The sequence below is a fragment of the Equus asinus genome, chromosome 11 (genome assembly GCF_041296235.1).
Source record: "Equus asinus isolate D_3611 breed Donkey chromosome 11, EquAss-T2T_v2, whole genome shotgun sequence".
In the NCBI taxonomy this organism is placed as follows: Eukaryota; Metazoa; Chordata; class Mammalia; order Perissodactyla; family Equidae; genus Equus; species Equus asinus.
Genome location: NC_091800.1, coordinates 73153931 through 73180748, shown reverse-complemented (window position 1 = coordinate 73180748; position 26818 = coordinate 73153931). Strand labels below are relative to the sequence as shown.

At 36.7% G+C, this 26818-nt stretch overlaps 1 protein-coding gene across 5 annotated transcripts in view; it reads right to left on the bottom strand.

The window, feature by feature from the left end:
* The window catches only part of PCCA (propionyl-CoA carboxylase subunit alpha), a 394848-nt gene that overhangs the window by 278141 nt on the left and 89889 nt on the right, over window positions 1-26818 (bottom strand). For all 5 annotated transcript variants that reach the window (XM_014839245.3, XM_070520102.1, XM_014839234.3 and 2 more), the window contains exon 7: window positions 8244-8375. In XM_014839245.3, the coding sequence (XP_014694731.1) occupies window positions 8244-8375 (132 nt within the window). The remainder of the gene's footprint in view (window positions 1-8243; window positions 8376-26818) is intronic.

The window sequence follows — 26818 nt, the reverse complement described above, 5'->3', positions numbered from 1 at the left end:
CAAGCCACAACTAGAAGGACCCACAACTAAAATATACAACTATGTACTGGGGGGATTTGGGGAGAAAAAGCAATAAAAAAAAAAAGATTTGCAACAGTTGTTAGCTCAGGAGCCAATCTTTAAAATATGGATATATATACATAAAGCCTTTACAGCATAATCAGGAAAGTTATTCTTGGTTTAGCAGGGGAAAAGGATACTGATGTCTAATACTGTATTTTGTAATTACTAGGACACAGCTTTTCAATTCGGGACATTTTTGTTTTTTTAAATGATTCCCTCCACTTTAGTTTTTGTTGTTGTTATTTGGCTCTTTCTGCTAAAACAAGAGTGTAATTTTTAAAATCTGGCTAATTAGGGTGATAAAAACTATTACTAATTTAAACCTATACTACATAATTTATAAACATCATTCAAGTACATTACCATACTCTACTCTGAGAGGTAAATGGGTATTAGTATTCCCTCTTCAAGGACAATACCAACTCAGAGAAGTTCCATAAATTTTCCTTCCAATTGGTACGCTGATGGGTATCACAATCGAATGAGGCAATTTAACCATTGGGGATTCCTCCCACTGCCTCACACCTGACATCTAACAGATCACACAAACCTATAGATTCAACTTCCACCATCTCTCGCCACACAATCTACTTTGCTCCATGCCAGTACTTTACTTTAGGCCCCTATCATTTCTTGCCTGGATTAAAGGAAGAGCACTCTCATTCATCCACCAACCTTGAGTTTTTCACTGCTCTAGTACATTTTCCTCACGACAAACCAAAATAAGTTCACTAATTCCACAATTTTATCACGTTAACTCTTCTACATGAAACCATTCAGAGGCTCCCAAAGCCACAAGAACAACCTCCAAACCCAGGTGCACAGCATTCAAGGCCATACATGTCTGGATCCTAATTTTCTCTCCAGCTCTCTAACTAGAGCCTTCACACTGCACACCTGCAGTCTTCTAAAGCTCGCATTGTCTCTCAGCTCCAGGCTTTTACAAAAAGATGTTTTCACTGACCATTGAGCTGTGTCTCCATCATCATCTTCACTTTTTAGATAACACCACTTCTCAGACTTCACATATCACTTAGATGTCACTTCCATTGGAAGATCTGCGATAACCCCCTCAAGCTAGGTTAGATGTCCCTTCTCTCCGGGCCCCATGCACCCTGAACTTAGCATTATTAAAATGTACTAAATTGCCTCTCTACTTATAGATCTCTCTCAGGAGACTTGAAGCTCTGTGAAATCAGGGTCTGCAGCTTGTTACTCTTTGTCAAACAAGTGGGCTTGGATTCCAAAACCTATCATCCAACAGCTTCAGATGCACACTCGTGACTCTGCTCTTAAATTCCCAAGATTGAGTTAAAAATATGTTGAATAAAATGAAACTTCTTAAAAGCAAATACTTGATACCACATGACTCCCTGAGAATTACACTTTGAAACAACATTAGTTTCTCTCTAATGAAAAGGATGATTCAAGAACAAGACATAAGGAAAACTGTTCCAAAAGACTCCTTAAATGCTGCACACAATGTTTTTAAAAATTATGGTAAACCATCTCCATATAACCTCCATACAACATTCTAAATATTCAAATAGGAAAGGAAAAAAGTTTTAGGGAGAAATGTAGCAAATTGAAACCACATTAATTTACTCAAATTGGAGATGAAACTTACTTGGGGGATAAAAAGTAGAATATAACATAGTTGCCAAGAAAAAGAACTTGGTCTTATAAATAAGACAGGTTAATTTTTTAAAAATCTATAGGACTTAAAAAATCCATAGATTTAAAAAAATAGAATTATCTATAATTAGCACATACATTCTTCCAATGCAAAAGTATTGCTAGGCAGTTGCCGGAACCACAAGGTATTCCAAAAATTTACACTATTTATTTTCATTAGCAAACCTCTGTCTGCACAGATACCCTCAAAAGTAATCTTTTACTTAAGAAATCTAACTACAAAATGTGAAAAGTAGTGTAGTTCCAAATGAAAGTGGAGTTATTGCACAAGAAATCTAAATTAATAACCAAATTTAAAAGAAAAAAAATATGTACAGTATCATATCAGAAACAATTAAAAGAAAACTACAAACAAAACTAGAATTAAAATTTATCAGAGAAACAAAAGGGGATTCCTTAAATTCATTTTTAAATGGTTATCTCAAAACTATAAACTGGCCAGTTCAATTGTGGCAAATTAATTCAGACAATAGGTGTTAAGAACTGTATACTATGGTTAAAGTTAACAAAGATAATGAGAACCTATCACTATTTGTGAGTGTAACAGGATCTTAAAAAGCACCTAAAGCATACAAGGAGACAAAATTGAAAAGATAAGTGGATTTATTTTCTTCTACTTTCTACTTTTTCTTATTTTCCAAGTTAACAGAGGTTGTAAATTCAAATGCAGGTTGTCAAATGCAGCCTTCCTGAAAAGACAACCAAAATAACCTGTTGAACAAGTAAAACCAAGTTTATTACCTACTATAGGGAAGGATATCACCGCTTTGAAGCAATCTTGGAGCTTACAATGGGATCTGTTCAAGACCCACTAAAAGCCAGAGCTCAAGATCCTAGATTCAAAAACTGCAGTGCTCCTCTGACATCCAGTGAGAGACACTCAGGGGTCTCTCCAAGCAAAAGAGTGAGAAAAGTGTCACATCGGGAGAGCTCCAATTTCCTTTTCAAGAACCTTAGGAATGAGGAACTCTCTGATTTTCTGATCAGATTTGAAAGTTTGCTATTGGAAGAAAACTTCCTTATTACTAACAAAATCTTTCTTATTAGTAACAAAACATCCTCAACACTTTTTGTTCTAAGTCGATAAGACAAAGTTCATTATGGAAGAAAACAAGCATAAGACCTGTAAGTTCATCTTCACGCTGGCTCCAGGAGCCAGTGAGTTCAGATTGGCATCTAAATAGGACAAAATTTGCTTTGAAATCTATATCATTTTGATATGGGTTTCCTTGACAACTTTCCTGTCTTGAATTGTTTTGACCACGGGAGTATGGGTCTGGAAGAGAGCTCTCCTTCAAATCTTAAACCAACAAGGCATTGCACATTGTCAGGCCTGCAACTAGAGATGGCCAACCATTAGTCTGGGGGCCTAAGACATGAGGCTGTTCTGTATTAGCCAAGAAAAAGGAGGAAAAAATATATAATCGGCAATGTCCCAACAGTGAATCAAGTACTCATTTTCCATTTTATCCATCAACTCAAAAGGAGAAATTTCACTAATTATTAATTATTGATACAGGTAGTACACTATTAACCTTAAATCCTGCTGTTGCTACACAAGCTCTCTCTCAGAGTCAACAAACTACTCAATAATGGGTATCTCTAAAACTTTTCACGTTTCCCATGTCCCATCCCACAGCTGTCACCTTTGGACCTTTATTCAAGGAATATTTCTCTTCCTATGGGACACTGACTTCATAAGAAAGATTCCACAGTACAAACAGAATTTCCACATCAAATGCTCTCCTGATGACCCCTTCCTTGAACTCCTGAGAACTCTGCTATTCATCATCAAGCCAGAATTAACTTAGACTCTGACGCATCCTTTGTGACCAAATGAAGCCCAAATTGAAGACTTAAGAAGGCCAGATTTCTTGTCAGAAAAAACTTAAAATTATACTGGCAGAAGTATTGGCGCTGAACAGATCAAGGTTCATAACGACCCATTCAAACCACTACCCAAACCTGCACAACTCTCTAAAATGAGACAGTAAAGAAGGACTAAAACCCAACAGTTGACAGCCTAATAAAGAAAAGAGTCATCATACTTTGCTCAGGGTCTTCAAGGCTGCAATCAAGATGTGGGCCAGACTGCATCTTCATTTGGAGGCTCAACTGGGGACAAATCTGCTGCCAAGCTCATTCAGGTGATTGGCAGAATTTATTTCCTTGTGGCTGTATGATTGACTGCTCCACCATTTTGCCAGCTCTCGAGGGAGATTACCCTCACCTTACCTTAGAAGCTGCCTGGAGTTCGCTGTCATGTGCGTTTCCTCAATATTGCTGTTTACTTCATCAAGCCAACAACTAGAATCTTGTTTTTTAGACGGTTAAGATGGAATCTTACAATCCTCAAAAAGTTAAACATAGAATATGACCTAGCAATTCCACTCCTGGGTATATAACCAAAAGAACTTAAAATAGGTATTCAAACAAAGACATGTACACAAATATTTATAGCAGCACTATTCATAATCGCCAAAAGATGGAAATAATTCAAATGTCCATCAACTGATGAAGCATTTTTTTAAAAAGTGGTATATTCATACTATGGAATATTATTCAGCCTTAAAAGGGAATGAAATACTGATACATGCTACAGTGTGGATCCTACATTCTGCTTAGTTTACTGTTAAAGCTATCTAAAGTCCTTATTTGCATATACTTGTAGTTATAGAATTTCTAAATTTTTTTATAGATTCAAATTCTCTGGTGAAATTCTTTATACGTTTATCTATCTCACTCACATTTTCTTCTAATTTCTTTAACATATTAATCATAGTTATTTCACAGTCCTTATCAGCCTACTCCAATATCTAGAGCACACGTGTTCCTTTCTCTTGATGTGTCTAATAAATATGCACTAAATGACAGAAAATGTGTACACAACAGTTATATGTGTAGAATTTATCTCCTAGAACGTTATTCATCCAACAAGTATTTAGTGAGCACTGACTATGTGCCAAGTACCATATGCAAGTGATGTAGTAATAAACAGCACAGTCCCTGCCAGTAATGAGCTTACAATTCAGTGCAATAAGTAAACATTTAACCCATCATTAAAATGGCTAAAAGGCCCTATAAAATCTGAGCTCCTCACTATACGTCTTACCTCTATTACCTCATCTCTGACCACTGTCTCCCTTGATCACTCCAATCACGTGATTCCTTGCTATTTGTTCACCGTCGGACACACTTCAACCTCAACACCTCTGCACTAGTTCTTCTTTCTGCTTTGCTCTTCTCCCTGATATCCACATGACTTTGCTCTGTCACCCCTTCAGATGGCATGCTAAACCTATTTTAAACTGTGACCAGACCCTGCCTTCCAATATTCTCATTCCCCATTCCCTGTCTTATGTTTCACCATAGCATGTACTATCCATCTTATTATTTGTTTATTGTCTGTCTCCTTCTTCTATAGAGTAAGCTCCATAAGGGCAGAAATTTTTTTTTTTTGGTCTGTTTTGTTCACTACTATATCCACAGCACTTCAAACAATGTGGGACAAATAGTATGCACTTGTTAAATATTCACTGAAGAACGAATGACTGAATGACTTAAAATGTGATGGGTCAAGTGCAGGCTAAGGGAAAATACAGCAGAGGGCCTAATCTAATCTCGACAGTCAAGGAAAGCTTCTGCGAGGAATGTATGTTTAAGCCAACACCTAAACAATGAGTAGGAGACAATAAAGAAGGAAGACAAAAGCAGAATCAACACAGATTTGACAGAATCAAGCATAGAAGTTTCAAAAACTAAAATGTCATACACGAATGGTGCACACGGAACAAAGGGTAAACTGGCACAATATCAGTTGGAAGAGAGAAACAAAGGCAGCTATTTAAAGGATTTAAACACGGCATACTACCAAATCTGAGTCTTGGAAAGATCACTCAAACTGTGTGTCAAAAATTGGATGGGACAAAGATGGGCTACAAGGAAACCAAGTAACAGGTTGATGAGGTAATCCAGATTAGATAATGGTAGCTGGAACGTGGTGTTAGCATGAGGAAAGAAAGTAGTAAATGAATCTGAAAAATATTTAAGCTAATTCTCTGTAACAGTATTTACCAAGAACAACCCAAAGTTTCTAGGTTGAGAAACTTGCTATGTGGAAAAATGTCACCATCTTATCAGGCAGGAAAGAATGAAGCATGAGAAGTTTAGAGCAGGAGTCAGCAAACTTATTCTTTTTTCTTTTCCTTTTTTTTTTTTTTGAGGAAGATTAGCCCAAGCTAACTACTGCTGATCCTCCTCTTTTTGCTGAGGAAGACTGGCACTGAGCTAACATCCATGCCCATCTTCCTCTACTTTATACGTGGGCTTTTGCCAAGCGGTGCCATGTCTGCACCCGGGATCCAAACCGGCGAACCCCGGGCCGCTGAGAAGCAGAACATGCGAACTTAACTGCTGAGCCACCAGGGTGGCCCCAACAAACTTTTTCTTCATGGGCCAGGTAGTAAATATTTTAGGCTTTGTGGGCTATGTGGTCTCTGTCACAATTACTCAACTCTGCCAGTGTACTGGAAAAGCCTACACAGACAATATGTAAATAAATGAGCATGGCTATGTTCCAAAAAAACTTTATTTACAAAAACAGGTATGCATGGAGCTATAGTCTGCCAATCCCTGGTTAGAGAGAAAATGATGAGTTCAGCTTTTGACTTGTTACTTTGAAGGTGCCTCAGGGGCATCAAGTAAAGCTGTTTAAGAAGTAATTGGATGTGCAGTTCTGAGGTTCAAAAGAGATATGTAAGACAAATATATAGGTTTCAGATTTGTCAGAAAAGGTGGTTAACTGAAGTCATGAAAATAAGTAAGATTGCCCGGCAAGAGTTTGTACAATAAGAGAAAATGTCCTACGCAGAACCCAGAATAAAAACCAACATTTAAGGAAGAAAAACAGGAAGAACAGTCAGCATGAAAACTAAGAAGGAGATTCAAACAAACCAAAAACACAAATACAAAAACAACAGCAAAACTAGAACTGAGTTATGTGTCAGAAGAAAATATTTCGAGAAGGAAAAAGTGACCAAGTGCTTCTAAGAAAGACTTGAATGCTTGTAAGACATCAAGATAAGATCAGGACCAAAAAATATACATTTGATTTAGTGAAAGAAAGAGATTGCTGGTAGATTTTGAAAGAGAAATTTCAGTAGAAATGAGGAAAGAAGCCAGATTGCAGAAGATTAAAGATTAAGTGAAAACTGTGGAAATGAAAACGAGTGAAGACAATTCTTCTAAGATATTTGGCTGTGAAAGGGAAGAGAGAAATCAGGTGGCAGCTGCGGACTGATAAGGGGTTATCGTGCTCTATGAAGAGGAGGAACACATATTTCTTTCTACTAAACTGGAGGCGCCTTTATGTGAAGGATCATGGGTAACCTGTTTATCACCACATCGTTCCCACTCAGCCAAGGGATCAGGACATTTGTTGGGTGACTAAGTACTTTTATAGCAACGGTAATGGAAGGGAGATAAAGACAAGGAGAGTTCTAAGACACAGAAGAAAGAAAAGACAATCAGTGAAGACTGCAGTACATGAAGGCTATAACGGATACATCCAGAACATAAGAGGAAGAACTGGCTTACAGAGGATGGGGAGCACCTCTCTTCCTTGTAACAAGAGAGAAGAAAAAAATGGATGAATACAGATTAATGTAAATATGGGCAAGAAGCTGAGGATATTTATTAACCAGAGGCCAAGCTTGCTAACTAACCTGTAATGTGTGAAATGATCCTGCGCAATGAAGAACTGTCCATCCCAAAAAGTAGTAATAAGAAACACTGAGATGAAGAGTTCTTGCAGACTAACTCAAGTCACAAGGTTAAAGTCTACACAGGGACTCTCTTCTAATGAGAAAAAGTGAATATTTTTTCCCGGACGGTACGGAACCACATACTCTAATTTCTGCATTTCTTTCTTAGAAGCCTTCAGGTGCAGAAACCACTTGCTAGTTGAGGAGCTGATGCCTAGGATCTATAGTAATCCACAGCTATGCTACTTTCCACTAGAAATATGATTACAGTTTACATTTTACCTAACCGAACAGAAACTCACGGTAAAGATACAAAGAGAATCTCACAATGTTTCAAACATTTAATATACACCACCATTAAATGAAATCTGGAGCTCTAATGACACAGTTTTTAATCACTAAGATTTTTCCTTTGAAAGTCTGAGTCATACTGATTCATTAAATACAATGCTCAAGTGGCTTCTTTTTTTTTCTTTTTTTCTGCTTTATCGCCCCAAGTCCCCCCTGGTACACAGTTGTATATCTTAGTTGTAGGTATCAAGTGGTTTCTTGCTCTTTTTAACTTATGCCATTTAAAATAATCCAAGTATAAACAACACTGATTTTTTTAAACCTACAAATATATATTTTAAAAAGCAATAATTGCATTTTATCTTCCATTCTTGACAAAATGTTTGACTTGAGGGCATGTACCATAAAGATTAGAGTGAAACAGTTCCTCACCTTGACTACTCCATCAAAGCCAGGGATTGTGTTAACTTTTGCTTTCTTAGCTAATAATTTGCTTTCAATCTTGTCACCCATGGCTTGAATAGCATGTGTGTCAGGTCCAATGAAAATGACATCTTCCTCTGCCTGTGGAGAAATACAAGTAGAAATTTATAACAAAAACACTGCGATGCTTGATATGGAGTTACTAGTTTATAAAAAGAAAAACCCATATGTATATTTACTAATTATTCACATACTAAAAACAACTCAAAAGAAGGCATTTAAGCCAAAACATTAAAATATATAATACTGTATTGCATATAGTACATGTGTACATAAATACATGAGACAAAGAAAAATAACTGAAAGTAACGAAGAACTCCTGCTTGATATTAACAGTATACTTTGGAAAAGCAACTTCTGTGGTGTTATATATAATAGCCTATCATCCAATCTAAACAGTAAGTTCACCCTTAAAATGCTTTATAAATCTTTGTATTTGCAATACTCCGCAGAGGAGTGCCTAGTTCAACACAAATATCTTTTTATTGAATACCAACTCTGTGCCAGTCTTTGAGCTAAATGTAGGGGATAATATGGATAAAAACCAGAGGATATCAACTAACTCCACAGAACGTGAACAGATCACCAATACCCCAGAGAAATAGAAAAAATAAAGCACAGAATGTTTACATCCTTGTGACTACAAGAGATGAGTCAAGGATACAGTGGAAATTTACCAGGTAGAGTACGGTTTCAATAAAAACTGCTCTGTATAAATCACATTTAGTTCCCCAGCTATGGATCCACCTCTCTGTGTTTATGTCTTATAATAAAATGTTAATGAAGTACATAATAATTAGGAACAGAACAAAATACGATGCAGTGAGCACCACCATAGGGCATGGTCTAGAGAGGTAATAGATGAGCTTGCTGAGATAAAGAATAAGGTCATTAGGTAAAGAATTCAGGCTAAATATAAAGAAAGGGGAAAAAAAAGGTCTGTATGCTGGGCATCATCAGAGTAAGGTGCCTAACTGTTGATTCTCCCATGACCTTTGGTCAGGGTTGGTCTAAAGAATAAATCATGTATTTATATATCACTTTGATGTCACATATCCTATCTATTGGCACTGCTGCCTGAAAGGACTCTTGACTTGAAAAAGGAGTTTCATTCTCCTAATAAGAATATTATCCAGAGTAACCAGAGCAGCGTGTTGCTTGGATTGCTCTCTCAGCCATTACAGCCCAAGAGGATTAAACTCACCCAGACCAGAAGTAGAACAGGGAATCAACAAAAGGAGTATATCAAGAGATAAATATTTGGGACATGAGATGGTCACTTCACTTTGCACATGCTGAGTTGAGATGTGCAAAGTGCTGAGTTGACTGTGGAATAGTCAAGCGCCTATGTTCAGGAGGCAGATATAGAGGTCTGGAGGTTATAAGACAAGTCCGGGCTGAGGTATGGATTTCTAAAGGCATCAAGTATAGGAGGGAATTAAAAGTTATAGATGAAATCATTCAGAGAAAATGTATGGAAAAGCCAATGTTTTTAAACTCAGGATGTACTCTTTCCCTCCTGCCCAAAAGCAAGGCAGATGAAAAGAGAATTTAGATTTTGAGTCTAAAACCTCCTTTTCTTTGTGTGACAATGGGGATAATAACTACCTTGCAAGTTTGACTGAAGGACTGAATAAAATAATAATGTAAAACACAAAGCTGAGTGCCACAACTGTTAGCTCTCGTCCCCTATCCAAAAGACCTGATAAAAAGAGAACACTAGGATAATAAGACAGCTAGACGGGGCCAGTCCTGTAGCCGAGTGGTTGGGTTCGCACGTTCTGCTTTGGAGGCCCAGGGTTCGCCAGTTCAGATCCTGGGCATGGACCTGCACCCACTCATCAAGCCATGCTGAGGCAGCATCCCATGTAGGGGAACTGGAGGGACTTACAACTAGGATATACAACTATGTATTGGGGCTCTGGAGAGGAAAAAAAAAATAAGACAGCTAGGTCCGTAGGACCCAATATACATTATAGGAATTCAAACATCTACAATTATCAGTGTTAGAAGTGGCAGCATGCTAGAAAAGAAACCTCTTCAGGCATAATGCATGGTCATAAAATACCTCTCCACCAAATGTATGTACGTAGTTTTAATAGTAGAACCTTATTTTCTTAAAAAAAGAAAAATCTTATGTGAAGCCCACAAAATGTAAAACATATGAAAAGTGGAGCTGCTCTGTAAGAGGGAAAAGGGTGGTAGGCCTGTATCTCCACATACTCTATGTCTCCAGATGGATAAACTACTGATTTTAGACCATAACACTAACCACATTCCTTTGTCTTTATCCCGAACCTACAACCCACTAAACATTAAGTCAAGTCAAGAAGAAACAATCATGTTTCAACTATCAACTGTCTTTCCATATTCTCATTTTACTTGCTAAGATGGAGGAATTTTTATTATAAATGCTGTTTTAAATACCACTATGCCAGGCAGATGTAATCAAGCAATCAGAATACCCACACAGACAAAGAGTTGAAGAAATAACATAAATGAGAACACCCAAAATACATTATGATTATACAGTAAAACTTCTGATTAACAAGACCCCAACAACCAGGAACCACTGATTAACCACATTTTTCTCATGCATTCTAATTTGAGGAAAATTACTCACGTCAAAATGCAAAATTACCAAGAAAAAAGCTCACATCAAGTGTTCAGTGACTATTCTTTGTCCCATCCAACACAAAAGAAAAATAACCAGCAGTAAGCTGGGTAACTACTCAAACGGATATTTCAATAACTAACTTCCTTTTATCTATATATTTCGGTAGTACTTCTTGGGTTAGCCTTTAAATGTAATTAAAGCAAAATAAGAAAGCAGTATCCTAGCTCCTGACTCCCATAATTCTTTGACCAAAAAAAGCCAGGATGAGGTCAGAGTAAGACCATATTGTAACTGCAAAGGGATAGAACATGTTTCAAAGTCCTGAGTTCCTGACCGGAGTCATTTGTGTAATTTGGAACTTAAGGCCAGAATTTATCCACCAGTAACTTTTCGATACTCTTCTGTTAACCCTGTATCTTTTGTTATCCATCTAATTATCCATTTTCCTTAATTACTAGTAAGTCTTTTTGACATGCCACAGCAGTAAAATTCACTTCAAAAAATGTGCTCTTTAAGGTCCTTTTAAATTTACCATGAATGATAAACATGCAACCTGAATGCAGATAAATGTTTTATGGTCATGAAAAAAGTGGGCATTTTTCATCATCACTGGAAAATACTTTAATAGTGATACATAGGAAAGAAACTACCAAAAGTTGAAATCACTGCTCTAAGATTCCTTTCGTATTCTAAATTCTGTGATTTTATGGTTCTAGTCAACTTTTGATACAAAAAATGGGAAGAAGGGTTGGGTCTGAGCAATATGTTAGGGAAACAAGATTTAACTTACAATATGCTTTATATGTTGGAAACGAAGGACAGAAATAATTCTCATCTGTACCAACTGTACCAATTAAAAGGTATGATACATAATTCATTCTTAGAAATACCATAACAGTTAGTAAACTGCCATACTATAAATTCAAAATGTTAAAAAATATATACACTTTAGGCTCACCAAGAATTACTACTTGGACATCTGTAAAACCAGAGTCAGACAGGAGAAACAGCCATAGAAAAACGGCTAAACTGCCCAAAAGACCCAGATTCTGGACTTTAATATATTCCATGCTAAAGGAAAGGAGTTTCTGGTACAAAAGGCCAGTTCCAGGACTGGTGCAAGGAAGTTAGCACATGAGATAAATTGAGTCAGTAAGAAAGCTTGCAAAAATTAAAACAGTTATCTCAAAAGTTCAGAGTAGCAGATAGAAAGGGCTACCCACTGAATACGGTGATGACAATATGAGCATCTAAAATGATAATAAGGAGTGGCCAGCCCAGTGGGGTGGTGGTGAAGTTCACACACTTTGCTTCAGCAGCCCAGGGTTTACGGGTTTGGATCCTGGGCGCAGACCTACACACTGCTCATCAAAACAGAAGACTGGCACAGATGTTAGCTCAGGGACCATCTTTCTCAAGCAAAAACAGGAAGACTGGCAACAGATGTTATCTCAGGGCCAATCTTCCTCACAATAAAAAATAATGATAATAACAATAAGGAGAGTATAAGGTTAGTCCATCTTTTAAAGACCTCAGAATAAACCTTTTCTTGTTATCTTTGTTCAAGTATTTAAACTTCTTGGACATGTATCACTATTTTTAAAAAATACATAGCTCTTTAAAAAACAATATAGAGGAAAACTAATTTCACACATAAAACTAAGCAAAATAAAAATATCAAGGTAAAATCCCATACTACGTTTTTATAAGAAAATTAGTACTAAAATAACATCCATGCAGGGGGAGAAACCACATGAGAAAGAGATGCCAACACAACACATCAAAACTGTTACCTGCTGTTTCAAAACAAGCTGAAAGACATTTTAAAATGATCGAAAATATGAAATAGCATAAATCAGAATTAGAAATGAGGTGATAGCACCTAGGACAGAATTACAAATAAAAAAGAAAATCATTTCAGAAATGAGGACTAAACTAGAGGGAACATAAGTGGGAATAAACAGATAATGCATTACAAGAAATAAAAGGGAAAGGAGGAAATTCCTAAAAATTTAAATATCAATAAGAATAAGGACTTTTTTTAAAATGCAAGAGAAAATAACAAATACTGAAGATAAACAAAGAACATCCAACATATGAATAAGAAGAGTCTTTGAGGAAATCTAAAGAAAAAGAATACTAAAACCTATAACTCAAGAAAAGCTCCTAAAATAAAAATTTAAAATATATATCAAAAGAACAAACTACAGCAAACCTGAGAAATTCAACCCAGAGCAACCAACACCATAATACATTCTAGCAATGTTACTTAACACAAAGAAAAAAAATTGGGGGAAAAAATGTGACTTATACAAAAGAGAAGTTTAAATTATCACCAGACTGACAGCAGTAATTCATGCCAAAAGAAATGGAGTACTGTAGTCCACTGAATAAGATATTCAAGAAAAGAAAGTATGAGCCAAGGATTTTCAATCCAACAAAACTGACTTCCAAGTACAAAGGGAAGAGAAAATGTAACAACCAGCAAGAATCCATGACTTCTTTCTGAGGAATCTAACAGAACAGGGATTTGTAAACTACAGTCTGTGGGCCAAATCTGACCTGATATCCATCCCTGTACAGTCCAGAATATACAAATGGATTTTACATTTTTAATTGTTTGGGAAAAAAATTTAAGAATACTACACCATGACACACGAAACTTACATGGTACTGAAAGACAATTTTATTGGAAGTCAGCCATGCTCATTAGTTTACATGTTGTATGGCTGCTTTCTCACCACCAGGATAGGACTTGCGACAGATCATATGGCCTACAAAGCCAAAAATACTTACTATCTGGACCTTTACGGAAAAAGTTTGCCCATTCCTGTACTAGAGAATGAGCTTCAGGAAACCAAAATGACTGAAGAGATAAACATAAAGGCGGGGGGGGGGGGGTGTTACTTGTAGAAGTAAAACTAAATGAAGGCTAAGTTAGAGAGTACAGCATATAACAGCTATATTTTCTGACAATACAGAAATAGTATAACTACTTTTAAAAGTGGAGGAAGAATAGGGAAATGATGTACAAAAACTTTTTAAACGTCTTCAGCAGTAATCATACTGCTATTGTTATTATTATACTGAGATTGCTGTGTGTGTACTACTGGGCAAGACAAATAACTATGAGGTATTCTAATTCTATCATTTCCCCTATCCCTGAGAGTCAGAATTCTAAATATAGAAGAATGCAGATACAGAGGTAACAAAGAAGAAACTAAGTAAAAGTTCTACAACCTTGAATTTTAATTGAAACTATCACTATGAACACAGGAAGCATTTTATTTCACATAAAATATAGACTATATTTAATTATAATTTGATATTGTGTTATATACACTAGATATTATAAAAATGTTATATTTTATTAATTTAGCATGTTTATTACCTAATATCTATATATTAAATTTGTTATACACACACACACACATACATACACACTCTGTTTGGGGCTGGGGTTAGCATTATATCTAAATACACTTATATATTAAATATATCCACATTATATATTCTATTAATAAAATAGTTAATATAACACATATTATATGTAATAAACATATATAACATAAAACATATGTTAGAAAACTGTTCATATATATATTTTATTTCCTAGTCCCGTAAACTAAAAAAGTTCTAAAAACAATGACCATCAGTAGCAATAACCACGCCTGGCACCCAGACTGTGGTCTCCAAATACCATTAAAAGAAACCAAGGTATCTTGAAAAGTCTGACTAAAGATCTGGAGCAGGAAATGTAAAACATGAGCCTAGAATATCTTGTCAGACCAGAGAGCAAGGAAGCCGTAAAAGATTATGAGGGTCAAGTTAAAAAAGGCTCAGGAGCCAACTTAGGTCCCACTGGCCAAAGACAGACAACTTGAGCTTCATTAATAATTCCAACAGATTTAAACCCACAAAAGATGTTTAAATCTACGACTTCGTAACAATATTTTTAAAAAGAACTGGTTAACTTTGAAGGATAAGAAACCTATTCATCACCTCAAAAACTAGTAAATAAAGGTAAATAATTATATATCTACCTTGCTTTTCCTATATGAATTGTATCACTAAGTAACCGAACAGTAAATGAGAATTCTCTTTATAAACATATTCCAATTAATTAATGAAAAAGATATTAGAATTAAAATATCACCATTTTGCAATTCAGTGAAGTACTAGATACAGGCAGTAAGCAATGAAGGCTGCTTAGACCTCCAATAGTGCTAATAAGACATTACTTGCCTCCTACAGTCTTGGCCAAAGGGAGCAAAACCTAAGTCTGATCCTATCTCTGAATCTAGGTGCCAATTTGTAGGAAAAGCAAGAATGGAAGAAAATATTGAACTGCACCATGATTATGCAATCAGCTAAGCCAAGACTGAGGGAAACTCTACAGATCAAATGGCCCAAGGTTCTTCAACAGATAAATTGTAAAGATAAAAAGGTATGCAAGGAGAGCTTACGGAGTAAGAGAAATTTAGTAAACATTAAAGCTAAAAATAAACAGGCAAAACAAATCATAGTGTCTAGAGATGCACATTTGGATAGTAAAATTATTTTAAAATGCAAGAAAATGATTAGTATACAAGCCAAAGTAATGAGTACATATAGGGAGAGATCAGAGGTTAGGACTGAGATGGGTCCCATGGACAGGTCTTCCAGGATTCAGGGCAAATATCTAATGTTTACACCTATGTAATGATTACAAGATTAATCATCTTAATTAAGGCACATATTTGTTATGTGTAGTTTTTCTATATCTGTTTTTTATTTTACAATAAAAATTTTGAAAACAATTTCAGAGTAGCCAGCAGCACGTAGGAGTGAAACCATCACCTGGGCCAGGAGTAGCTGCAGCGGTACCCATCACCAGTAAGGTGTTTCTCAGGTCAGTGAGCTGACCTCTTTCAGAGCCTTTTTCTCTTTAAAAAAAAATGAAAAAGATAGGTTCTCATGTTTGGCTCAGATGCTGCAGTAGACAATAATTTTGTATGAAGTGAAACACAGTGAAATGGTAACAACTACTGCCACCATAGGTTAAATGTGGAAACAGTAAAGTACAAAAACATCAGCTTCACGGCTTGGCCACCATCACCAGGACAGGAGCCAGCTTCTGAAGCATCACTACTTCCAAAACACTCAAATTTTGCTCTCTGTATGAGACCCAAGAACAGCTCATTAGGATGGCGGCAGAAGGGTTGATCAGGGATTTCGTCTTACTTGTGTTTGAAAAGAAAAAGGATCTTCCCCATGCCATGAATGCTGCTGCTAAGCTGGGACTGCATTCTCTGACCAAGAGAAACTGGCACTTCAGGCCATCTGTGCCAGCAGTGGAGGAGGGTTGTGTAATAGGCTGGATTCCTGTTCAACCAGTCATGAAACCAGAAGTCAAAGGGGAGAGGTGGTCCTCCTCCCACACTCCTCCCTCCCCTTTCACTACCTCCACTTAACTAGCCTGTGGCAAACTGTGCTCACTCTGTACTGAGTGCCAGAAGTTATATTTCACTATGCTTTTGGTTATAGTCTAATAGACTATGTTGTAAATGTCACAGAAGAAACCTGAAAACAGATTTCTTATTTAATATAAATAGTTTTTGTTTCCACTAAAGCCACTTCTGGTACTCCTATGTAGTATTACTCAGCCTATTGTTTAGTTAAAAACAAACAAACAACTCAGTTTTAACACCAGGAAGAATTTTAGGCAAGCTGGCACTTGGGCTCCAAAGAGTTACAGTGCAAAAGAGGGAGGCTTCTCCTCCCAGCTTAAGAGATACATGTTGAAATCTATTTTGGTGGTTAGTTTTTACCCTGAACTCAGTGTACTTTTGAAAATAATCATTAAAAACAAAAGATAAGGAGAACATTTAAACACACAGATGAGAGAAACATCCCCAGTGTAGTTTTTGTGGTAAGGAGTAAATACCAGTCACCTGGGTCTTTACCCCAAGACTGGGTACAAGGTATGGATGAACAGTTCCATCATTACTCAACATTCTGCTGGAGGCCCCAGGCTGTGCGGTGTGCAGAGCATGAAGAGAGGAGACTAGAATATGAATCCTAATTCATTTTCCCCAATATTGGCTGTGGGACATCAATAAAGGGAGGAGCAGAATGACCTAGAAGAAGGTGCGATCAGCCACCAACTCCCTACATTTACAGAGCAATTTTCTTTAAGTGCTAGTCAGCTCGTTGTAAATTAAGAACCCAATTTATGTGACTCATTAAGATAAGACCATTAAGGAATTTGACTGCTGTGGGGAATGGGTGGTAGAGGGAGCAAAGGTTCTATTTTAAAATTCTAAATATAAACTTATAAACCAACACAGCTCTTTAATTTGTTTGGGATGCTAATTGCAAGATCATTTGAAATCTGATGACATACAAACTGTATTTAACTTAAGTCACTGTGTACACTGTGACTCAGTTTAGCCAAAGGAGATCATGACTTACTCTTTCGGTATTAGCGGTGTCTGGATTTCATTCAGTGTAATGTATATTTTGTATTAAGTGTCCACTTGGCACAATGCACTCAAGTAATATTATTACTTCCAGATGACAGTCATGTACAATATTTAGTTAGAGAAACAGGGTAAAGGTAACTTTCTCCACCACAACAATTGGCAGAAGTCAGGTTTTCTAGTTAAGGGATATAGTTAAATATAAACCCTTGTTTTTCACGCATAGGAAGTGAACAAACATTACAGCAATTTTTTTCTTTATTTCTAATATTTAGCAGTGACATGATTTCCATTTCTATTTTTCAGCTATTACTAAGTCAGAAAATTGTTAAATTTCTTTTATTAAATGTTTTGGGTTTTTGACAAAGGTACTTAGAGCTAAGAAGAGGTTTCTGGTACTTATTAATTTAACAAAAACCATTTAAACAAAAAAACTATAAATCTCTGAATATCTTTGTACTTTTGGGGTAAGCTTTTCAAGCTTATGGGAAAAATAATTTATTTTTTAAAATCCTAGTTACTATACTCAATATTAATTTTGGAAATGTTCTTTCCATTCTAGAAGACTAAGATTAAAGTTTGTCAGCGATTGCCACTTCTCTTTGTGCATATCTGATGTCTTCTTTTCATTTCCCTGTAATCAGCACTGATATCTATTTCCAGAGTCTAGCTGATCGTAAAGAAGAAACAGGCTGGGCGGGTAAGCTTCAACATTCTACGCTCTTTGTGAAGATCAGGATACTAAAAAGAGATGAGTTAACATAAACTTGAGTGGGCTGTTAACCTTTTTTTCTTCGGGAAACGTAGATGTAATAACATTTCCAGCTGAAAGACTCATTCTAGGTTCCTAATGTTTAAGAATGCAAATGAAGTATTCGGTCTTTTCCGTGCCTGGCAGTGTTATGTGAGAAAACAGAAAGAGGTTTCTAGGATTAGTTCCACAGATTTCCTTTTTCATGTAAAATCTCAGACTGGTTGCACTGGCAAGAATCAAAGAAAAGCAATATAGAAGATACTCAGAGAAAATCAATCCAATAACTTCTTTAGCAGTAACACTGAGAAAACTAGAGTGAACTAAAAAGTCAGGCTTTGGGATGAATGTTAGCCTCCCTTCTTTAAAGAAATTCTAGTTTTAATATTAGAACTTTTAAGGCTCTGGGCCAGCAGCGCAGTGGTTAAGTTCACATGCTCTACTTTGGCAGCCCAGGTTCACAGATTCAGATCCTGGCCATGGACACACACCACTTGTTGGCAGCCATGCTGTGGCAGCAACCCACATATAAAACAGAGGAAGATTGACACAGATGTTAGTTCAGGGACAATCTTCCTCAAGCAAAAGGAAGACGACTGGCAACAGATGTTGGCTCAGGGCCAATCTTCCTCACCACAAAAAAACAAAAACATCAGCACAATACTGATAAGCAGTTAAACAACACTAAATTTCCTTAGATGAAATTGTTAAATACTACTCAGCCATGTGGCATTTTCAAGAAGTTTATTTTTGCTTTATATTATGAGAGTGATAATAGTTTAATTAAAGATGCAAGACCAAATTTTACAGTTTTTCTTTTAGATGTATCTTTTAAGAGGACAAGGTAAGAAGCTTCACATTTAAATCTGGTATGCACTGCTAAGGTTCTCCTTCTGTAAACTGGTCATAGGAATTATTTAGTTATGACACTATAATTTCCCTTTCTTGCGCTTCATATAAATTACTTTTATTTTATATCCCTATAATTTGGATACTAAAAATGAGTTGCTTTCATTTCTCCCTGATCCAATTATTTTTATTGTTTCATGAAGAGTAAAATTAACTGGTACTTTTGGGTTGCAAAATAATATTTTTCCAGTTCAATTTTGTAATATACTTTATAATAACTATGAATTTAGATGAGAAATTTTACAGTTAAGTAAAAAAAATTAAGATTTAATAATACTTCAAAGTAGCATGAGAGGATGTTAATGTAGATGCCTCATGACTTGCCTCCTGTTCATTTCTCACAGTCCCTGAGTGTTTACTGAACTGCCGCTAGTGAATAAGAATAGCAAGCTGGTAAAGTGATGAAAGGCTAGAGATCTTTTATGTAGTCTAAGTACTGGATATTAAATTTAATTTTTAAACTTTTTAAATTGCCCTGGGATAGTATCTGAATTACGTATTTTCTATTTCCTTTAAAAATATTTATGAACTTCTTTAAAATTTACTACAAGTAAAAGTTCTTCCACACTCCTTGCTTAATTTACTGTTTTCTGGAACACATCAAGTTTTGGATACCACCGTTAAACGGAAATAAGAGTCATATGGTTTGAATAAAAGCATGCTCTACCTATAGTTGGGATAGTCTTTTTTGTTAGCACATTTAATTGCTGTGCTCTAATACAGCCTACATTATAAAGCTTATTTCAAATACTGAATGGAATGCTAAAAAAGCAGAGATCAAGATTTCCAATTAATTGCCTTGAGCAACTGAATAATTCCTCCCACTCCTACTCAGTACCAGTCTAACCCACCAACCTGCTACTTTCACTCTTCATTTTGGTTATTAACAAGGATGCAATGAAGTAAAAGTGACAAGAACATGTAGCGGAACAACCCAAGTAGATTAGTTTATCTCTAGGTGGAAAGATTCTTTTTCAGTTTAAAGAAAGGAAAAGAGCAAAGAAAGTAATACTACTAACAACAACAAATTTATCTACTTACTTATTTAGCATAGTTTACAAGGCACTGTAGTAAGGCTTACTTTATTCTAAAAACCATTTTATAGATAAACATTTCAGTCATCAGGTTCTAGTTTGTTTACAAAGCTAGAAAGTCTTTAATTTATTCTAGAATTACACAGTAATATCTTACATTGTATAACATTTCATAGTTTTAAAAGGTGTTTCTACATCATTTTTTTCCTTAAAAAAAAAGAAAATAGGCCTAAGAAACCAGCAGGACATAAATAATCACCTCTACTTAACATGTCAGTAAAATGAGGATCTGAGAGATGCAATCAATTGCTCACAGTCACTAAACAAGTAAAGTAACAGAGATAAGACTAAAATCCAAACCAGTGTTTTTATCTATGACTCTGCTGGCTTCTCATGCCCATTTCACATGCTTGTGAATAGGTTCCGGTGGCCAGTGCTTATTCACCAAGCCAAAGACCATGTGCTGACTCCTGGGAGGCGACGATCAGATACCAGGTTTGCCTGACACAGCCCCAGGACACACCAGTTACCCAGCATCCCATCTGATTAGCGCCCCTTTCCACTTTCAGAAGCACGCTGGTTTGAACAAACCTGGTTTCTGCACACAAAGTAGTTTACAGTCTAGTAGAAAAAGAAACACATACCAAACAAAAACAACACATGATAGAGAGCAGTAAATGCACTAAAAGAGGTAAAAAAATCAGCCATTTAACTGTGAACTGAGTCCAACGGGGGAATTCAGGGAGGCTTCACAAAAAGGGCAGCACTTCAGAGAAAAAAGACAACAAGGATTTGGAAAAGTAGCATGGGAAAACAAACATTCAACTATACAGGAAAACACTTCTCTCCCTGGTGTGTAAAAGGTCCTATGATCGTCAGAGAATATGGTGAGGCTACACACAATCAGTGCTCATCCAAAAGGGTCTCCTCGCTTTCTCTTAAATTTACAACAACCAGATCTCAACTGTATACTTCTTCAGTATCCTATTTAACACTTAAAGCCATGCATTCATTCTACAAATACCTGCCAAGCACCCACAATGCGTCAGCCTCTGTGCTAAGTCTAGGGATACAATGATGGACACGACAGATGTATCACTGCCCTCTCTTAGGTGACAAACCAACTAGGAAGACGCAATACAACAAGCAATTAACATGACAATAAAGGATGAGTACCGTGATAGAGCAAGTATAGAGTACACTGGGAAACAAACAATGGTAACTGAAATAAAGCAAACATGATGGAAACTTCAAGCTGACATAAGGTTATTATACGTGAAGTACAATATTTCAATCAATTGCATCAATGCTAACACAAAGGATTCTTTGCAAGATAAAAATTTTCTGCCCTTTGCCTCAGAGATTTCCTCCCTTCAGTTCACATTAAATACTGCTACGATTTTAACATGCTCAGATCACCTGATATTTCTGTCTTTCTCAGAAAGTCCAACCAGGGCATTCCTAACCTTCTACACAAACGACATTTGTGAATGAAATCTTCTTTCCTCACTGAAGTCATGCCTTGAGGAGGGAAAACACTGACATTGTATACAAGAGACTAAGCTTCACTTTTTATCAACTACCAGTAAGCATAAACATTAATCTCGGCAAAATGATATTCTTAAAATGTTTACCAACCAATGTGACTCCCTTCCAACGTACGCCATCCCCACCCTTACCCTTACACAGTCTTTTGAAGTTTTGAAGTTATGACTGACACCACCTATACCCCCCTCACCTCCCACGCTTTCTTTTAATCATACAAAACAACTGTCAGGCAGGGTTTTTAATTATATTTTTTATGAAAGAAAAGCAGTAACTAGAAGCAGGAGAGTCTAATGGTTAAGAACAGGGGCAGTAAAGCCTGCCTGAACTCCAGTTCCACCATAAACTACCTGGTTAGCCTTGGACAAGTTTCTTAATCACTCTGTGCCTCAGTTTCTGGATCTGTGAGGTTTAAATGAAATAATCTATGAAACCCACCTAGGACAGAGGAGACCTACAGCAAGCTGCTACACAAATGTGAAGGAATGCAGAAGGCCAGTTACACAGCTGTTGGCTGGTGAGGACTCCCTGCTCGCCCTCCCGCGTGCAGATGTTTAATGCATTCCAGAAGCCTTGTTCCTGAGACAGTATTACTGCTGTGGGCCCCTTAGCCACAACTAAATCAGACCCTTCCTAAAGAAGCTAAACCTACCTTTTCCCTACCCCTTTCACCTCTTCCTCTCAACTGGCTCCTTTCTCTCAGCCTCAGACCCTGCTTGCATGCATACTTGCTCATCCTTCCATCACGCGGCTACAGAAGAGGCAAGCACCCTTCCAAAACAGAGCAAGACACTGTTCTCAAGGAAGGAAAGATGGTGCACGTACAACATTATAATACCCACCACAATACAGCAGCCAGGCATTGTCTGGTACAGAAATTACAGAGAGAGCAAGTACAGACAGTGTTGGAAGACAGACAGAAATGAAATTATCATGACTGCCAGTTCGAGGAATGCCAGCTCTACAAACAATGGTAGCCCCTGAAGAATTCTGCAATACATACTTCAGGAAGATCAGTCTGGCAGCCATATTGAGATGACTACAAGGAGGAAAGACTGAGAAAAGACCACTGGTCCAGGTGAAAAGTAATAAATGAGGAAGTAATATGGCCTGGTGGTGCAGCGGTTAAGTTCACACATTCCGCTTCTTGGCAGCCTGGAGTTTGCTGGTTCGGATCCCAGGTATGGACATGGCACTGCTTGGCAAAAGCCATGCTGTGGTAGGCATCCCACGTATAAAGTAGAGGAAGATGGGCACGGATGTTAGCTCAGGGCCAGTCTTCCTCAGCAAAAAGAGAAGGATTGGTAGTAATTAGCTCAGGGCTAATCCTTCTCAAAAAAAAAAAAAGCACTGGGAAATTAGTGGAGAGAAAGCAATGAGAAAAGCTGCAGTAATACTAATAGTAGACCTGGCAATGGCCTTAGGGAGAATGAATAAATTAGGAAGTACAAAGGAGGGGAGGAGTCAAAGATGACTATAAGGTTTGCAGACCCTAAAACTTAATTGAAACAGGGAAGCAAAAGCAAGTTTAGTTACAAGGATAAGCTTCATTTTGCACATATGTGACTTGAGGCAGGAGAGGCAGGGGAGGGGTTCTATTGGAGACATTCTTACATGGACCCGGAAATGTCTTCAATAAAGCAGACACCAACCAATAATACAGTAATACTCCCTTATCCACAGTTTCAGCTACCTGCAGTCAACCTCGATCCTAAAATATTAAATGGAAAATTCTAGAAATAAACAATGCATAAGTTTTAAATTGCTTGCTGTTCTGAGTAGCATGATAAAATCTCTTGCCGTCCTGCTCAGTCCCACCCTGCATGTGAATCCTCTCTCTGTCCGGCAGATCCACGCTGTACACACTACCTGGCCATTAGTCACTTAGTAGCCATCTTGATTATCAGATTGACTGTCGCAGCATCACAGTGCTTGTGTCCAAGTAACTCTTATTTTACTTAATAATGGCCCCAAAACACAAGAGTAGTGATACTGACAATTTGGATATGCCAAAGGGAAGCTGTAGAGTGCTTCCTTTAAGTGAAAAGGTAAAAGTTCTCAACTTAATAAGAAAAAAATGGTATGCTGAGGTTGCTAAGATCTACAGTAACTTTTATTAGAGTATATTGTTATACTCATTCTATTTCATTATTAGTTATTGCTGTTAATCTATTAATGTGTCTAATTTATAAGTTAAACTTTATCATAGGTACATATGTATAGAAAAAAACAGACTATATATAGGGTTCAGTTCAGGCATCCACTGGAGGTCTTGCAATGTATCCCCCTCAGACAGGAGGGAGACTACTGTAAATACAATTTCTTGTGATAAACTACTCTGCACTTGAAATCTTTCAAAGCTGATGATATCACATTCACCTGTATAATCACTACCGTCCTGTGCTGTGAACTACTTCTGACGGATTTTAAATAGTTTACTCATGTTATTATTACCTTAAATACTTGACTTCCAAAACAAAAAGGGTGTTTTGGAGTATTATTGTTTATGCTATAAATCTCTGTGTTTAGAATGCCCTTTTTGAATTTTTGGCTCTCATATCCACACTGGAAGTTGAATAGAAAGAATATTAGAAGTCAGCAGAACATACACAGCAATCAAAGATGAAATCCATGATCTGGGATGACATGCCAAGGCATTTTCCCCATACAATGAGGCCTACCCACCACACCAATCAGAAAACAGTCTTCTGATGATATAAATTAATCAGCCATAAGGAATTTTCAAATATCATAAGAGGAGGCTTGACTCTAGTTAAGACCTACCAAGAAATAATGGCCAACACCTTGTGAAATACAACGAATTTTAAATATATTCTTCTATCTTCTTTAGGTTACCTATAACAAAGCCCTCAAGAGATTAGTCCTTTTCTAATATGGTTGTCCAATCTAGCAAAGAATTTTCAAATTAACAACATGTAAATTGATTTCAGGGCTTCTTTTGATGAGAAGAGAGCACAGATGATGTTAGGTTAAAAAGGTATAACTTTGTAGGTTTAAAATAAGAACCTTACAGTAACATGAAACAATGAAAAATTATAATCATTGTTGGCACTACTAAATGGTCAAGATACATCTGCAAAACAATAGTTTTAAACTTACTCAACTGTAAATTTCTAAATAAAATAGAAAAAAAGTTCTTTAAAATCATTTAAGTCTCTATCACAACAACTTGGGATGATGTCATAGGTCATCCAGAGATTACATACAATATATCATCGCTACCTGTGGTCAGCACCTTGAAAATGAACACAGTGAAAACAGCCCTGGTGGTCGAGTGGTTAAGATTTAGCGCTGTCACCCCCATGGCTCAGAATTTGTTTCGTGGTCAGAGAACCACGCCACCTTGGACATCCTGCTGTGGCAGCTGCGTGTTGCTGTGATGCTGAAAGCTATGCCACCAGTATTTCAAATACCAGCAGGGTCATCCATGGTGGACAGGTTTCAGCAGAGCTTCCAAACTAAGACAGACTAGGAAGAAGGACCTGACGACTCACTTCTGAAAAAACTGACCATGAAAAGCCTATGACTAGCAGTGGAGCAGTGTCTGATACAGCGCCAGAAGCTGAGAGGATGGCATAAAAAGACTAGGCAGGGTTCCGCTCTGCTGTACACAGGATCACTAGGAGTCAGAATCACCTTGATGGCACTAACAATAAAAAATCAGCCCTAAATGCTGTATTTGCCTAAAAACCTCTTTTAGCATTTATTTCACAGATCCCATTTGACTTTTACTTCAAGAATTCCTTCTTCCCATGTTAGTCTCAACACAAAAAGATGTAATTCTGATTCCTTCTTATGTGTTTACCCTCTTCCTCCAACTTTTTCATCACAGAGGATCATACCTAATCCATAAACTTAAACATTAACAATCAACAGGTATTAATGCATTAAACACCCACACAATGGGGTATTTTTAAATCTCTGTGCTTCAACTCTGCCAAATCCTGCGCCACTATATTTGGGGTTGGGAGAGTGAATCCTTTGCTTCTTCTAGGGCATAATTCAAATCTTTTGGGAAAACTAGAAATTTTATAAATCTAATCCAACATTAGTAAGTACATAAGCTAATATATTTTACATATACTTTATTAATGCGACTAATTCTCAATTATCCACGGAAAATTTTTAATTCTGAAAATAATTTCTCCACACATTTCTGAATTCATCATCTCAACTGACATGCACTAGAGAAAATGTAAATCTAATGTTATTGCATATCATCACTAGGTCCTACACATTTTAATTATACAACTAATTCCCAGATTACTTGTCTATTACTCCTATTTTTTATTTTCCACACTACTATACACTCCAACTGATCAGCATAAATAACTGTACCATGTGCTTTTTTTATTCATGTCACCCAAAGTCTCTTTTTAGAGGCCATAACTACATGTGTACTTACAAACAAAATAGTGAAATGTGTATTAAATATATCTGTGCAGATATGTAGCTGCTTCAGATATGATACTCAGACCAAAGTAGTCGATTTCTGTCCAACTAAAACGGAATATTTTAAATAGTTAAAAAAATTAAAAACTGAATATTTCATGACACGTTAAAAATTAAAATTATAAAATTTCTAAATTATAAAATTCTAATTTTAGTGTTCATAAATAAAGTTTCATTGGAATACAGCCATACTCATTCATTTACCTATAGTCTAGGGCTGTTTTCATGCTACAACTGCAGAGTTATGTAGTTACAACTAAGTTGAATAGCTGTGACAGTATGGCCTGCAAAGTCTAAAATATTTATTATCTGGCCCTTTAGAGAAGAAGTTTGCCAAATGCTGGCCTATATGAGAAGGGGGTTTAAAATTCTAGTCACTATAAGCATGAGCAACAGCTGAATAGCCATCTTGCAGAGATGACTTAGAAGTGATTTCTGTATTTATAAACATCTGCCTACTTAAGAGAGAATTTAGGGGATCAAATCTGTCCCATGAATGGCCCAAAAATACAGCTAGACAATCCACCTCTTATTCAATTATTTGCTCATTAAGCAAATATATATATGAGCCAGATAATGTTCTGAGGAAACAGTAATGATCAAAAGAGGAAAAAAAAACCTCTTGTGGTGGTGTAGGTTACATTCCAGTGGGAGAGAAAGACAAACTAAATAAATAAAATATAAAGCAGGCAGCACTGAGTATTTCAGAGAAAAATAAACTAGGAAATGGGAAT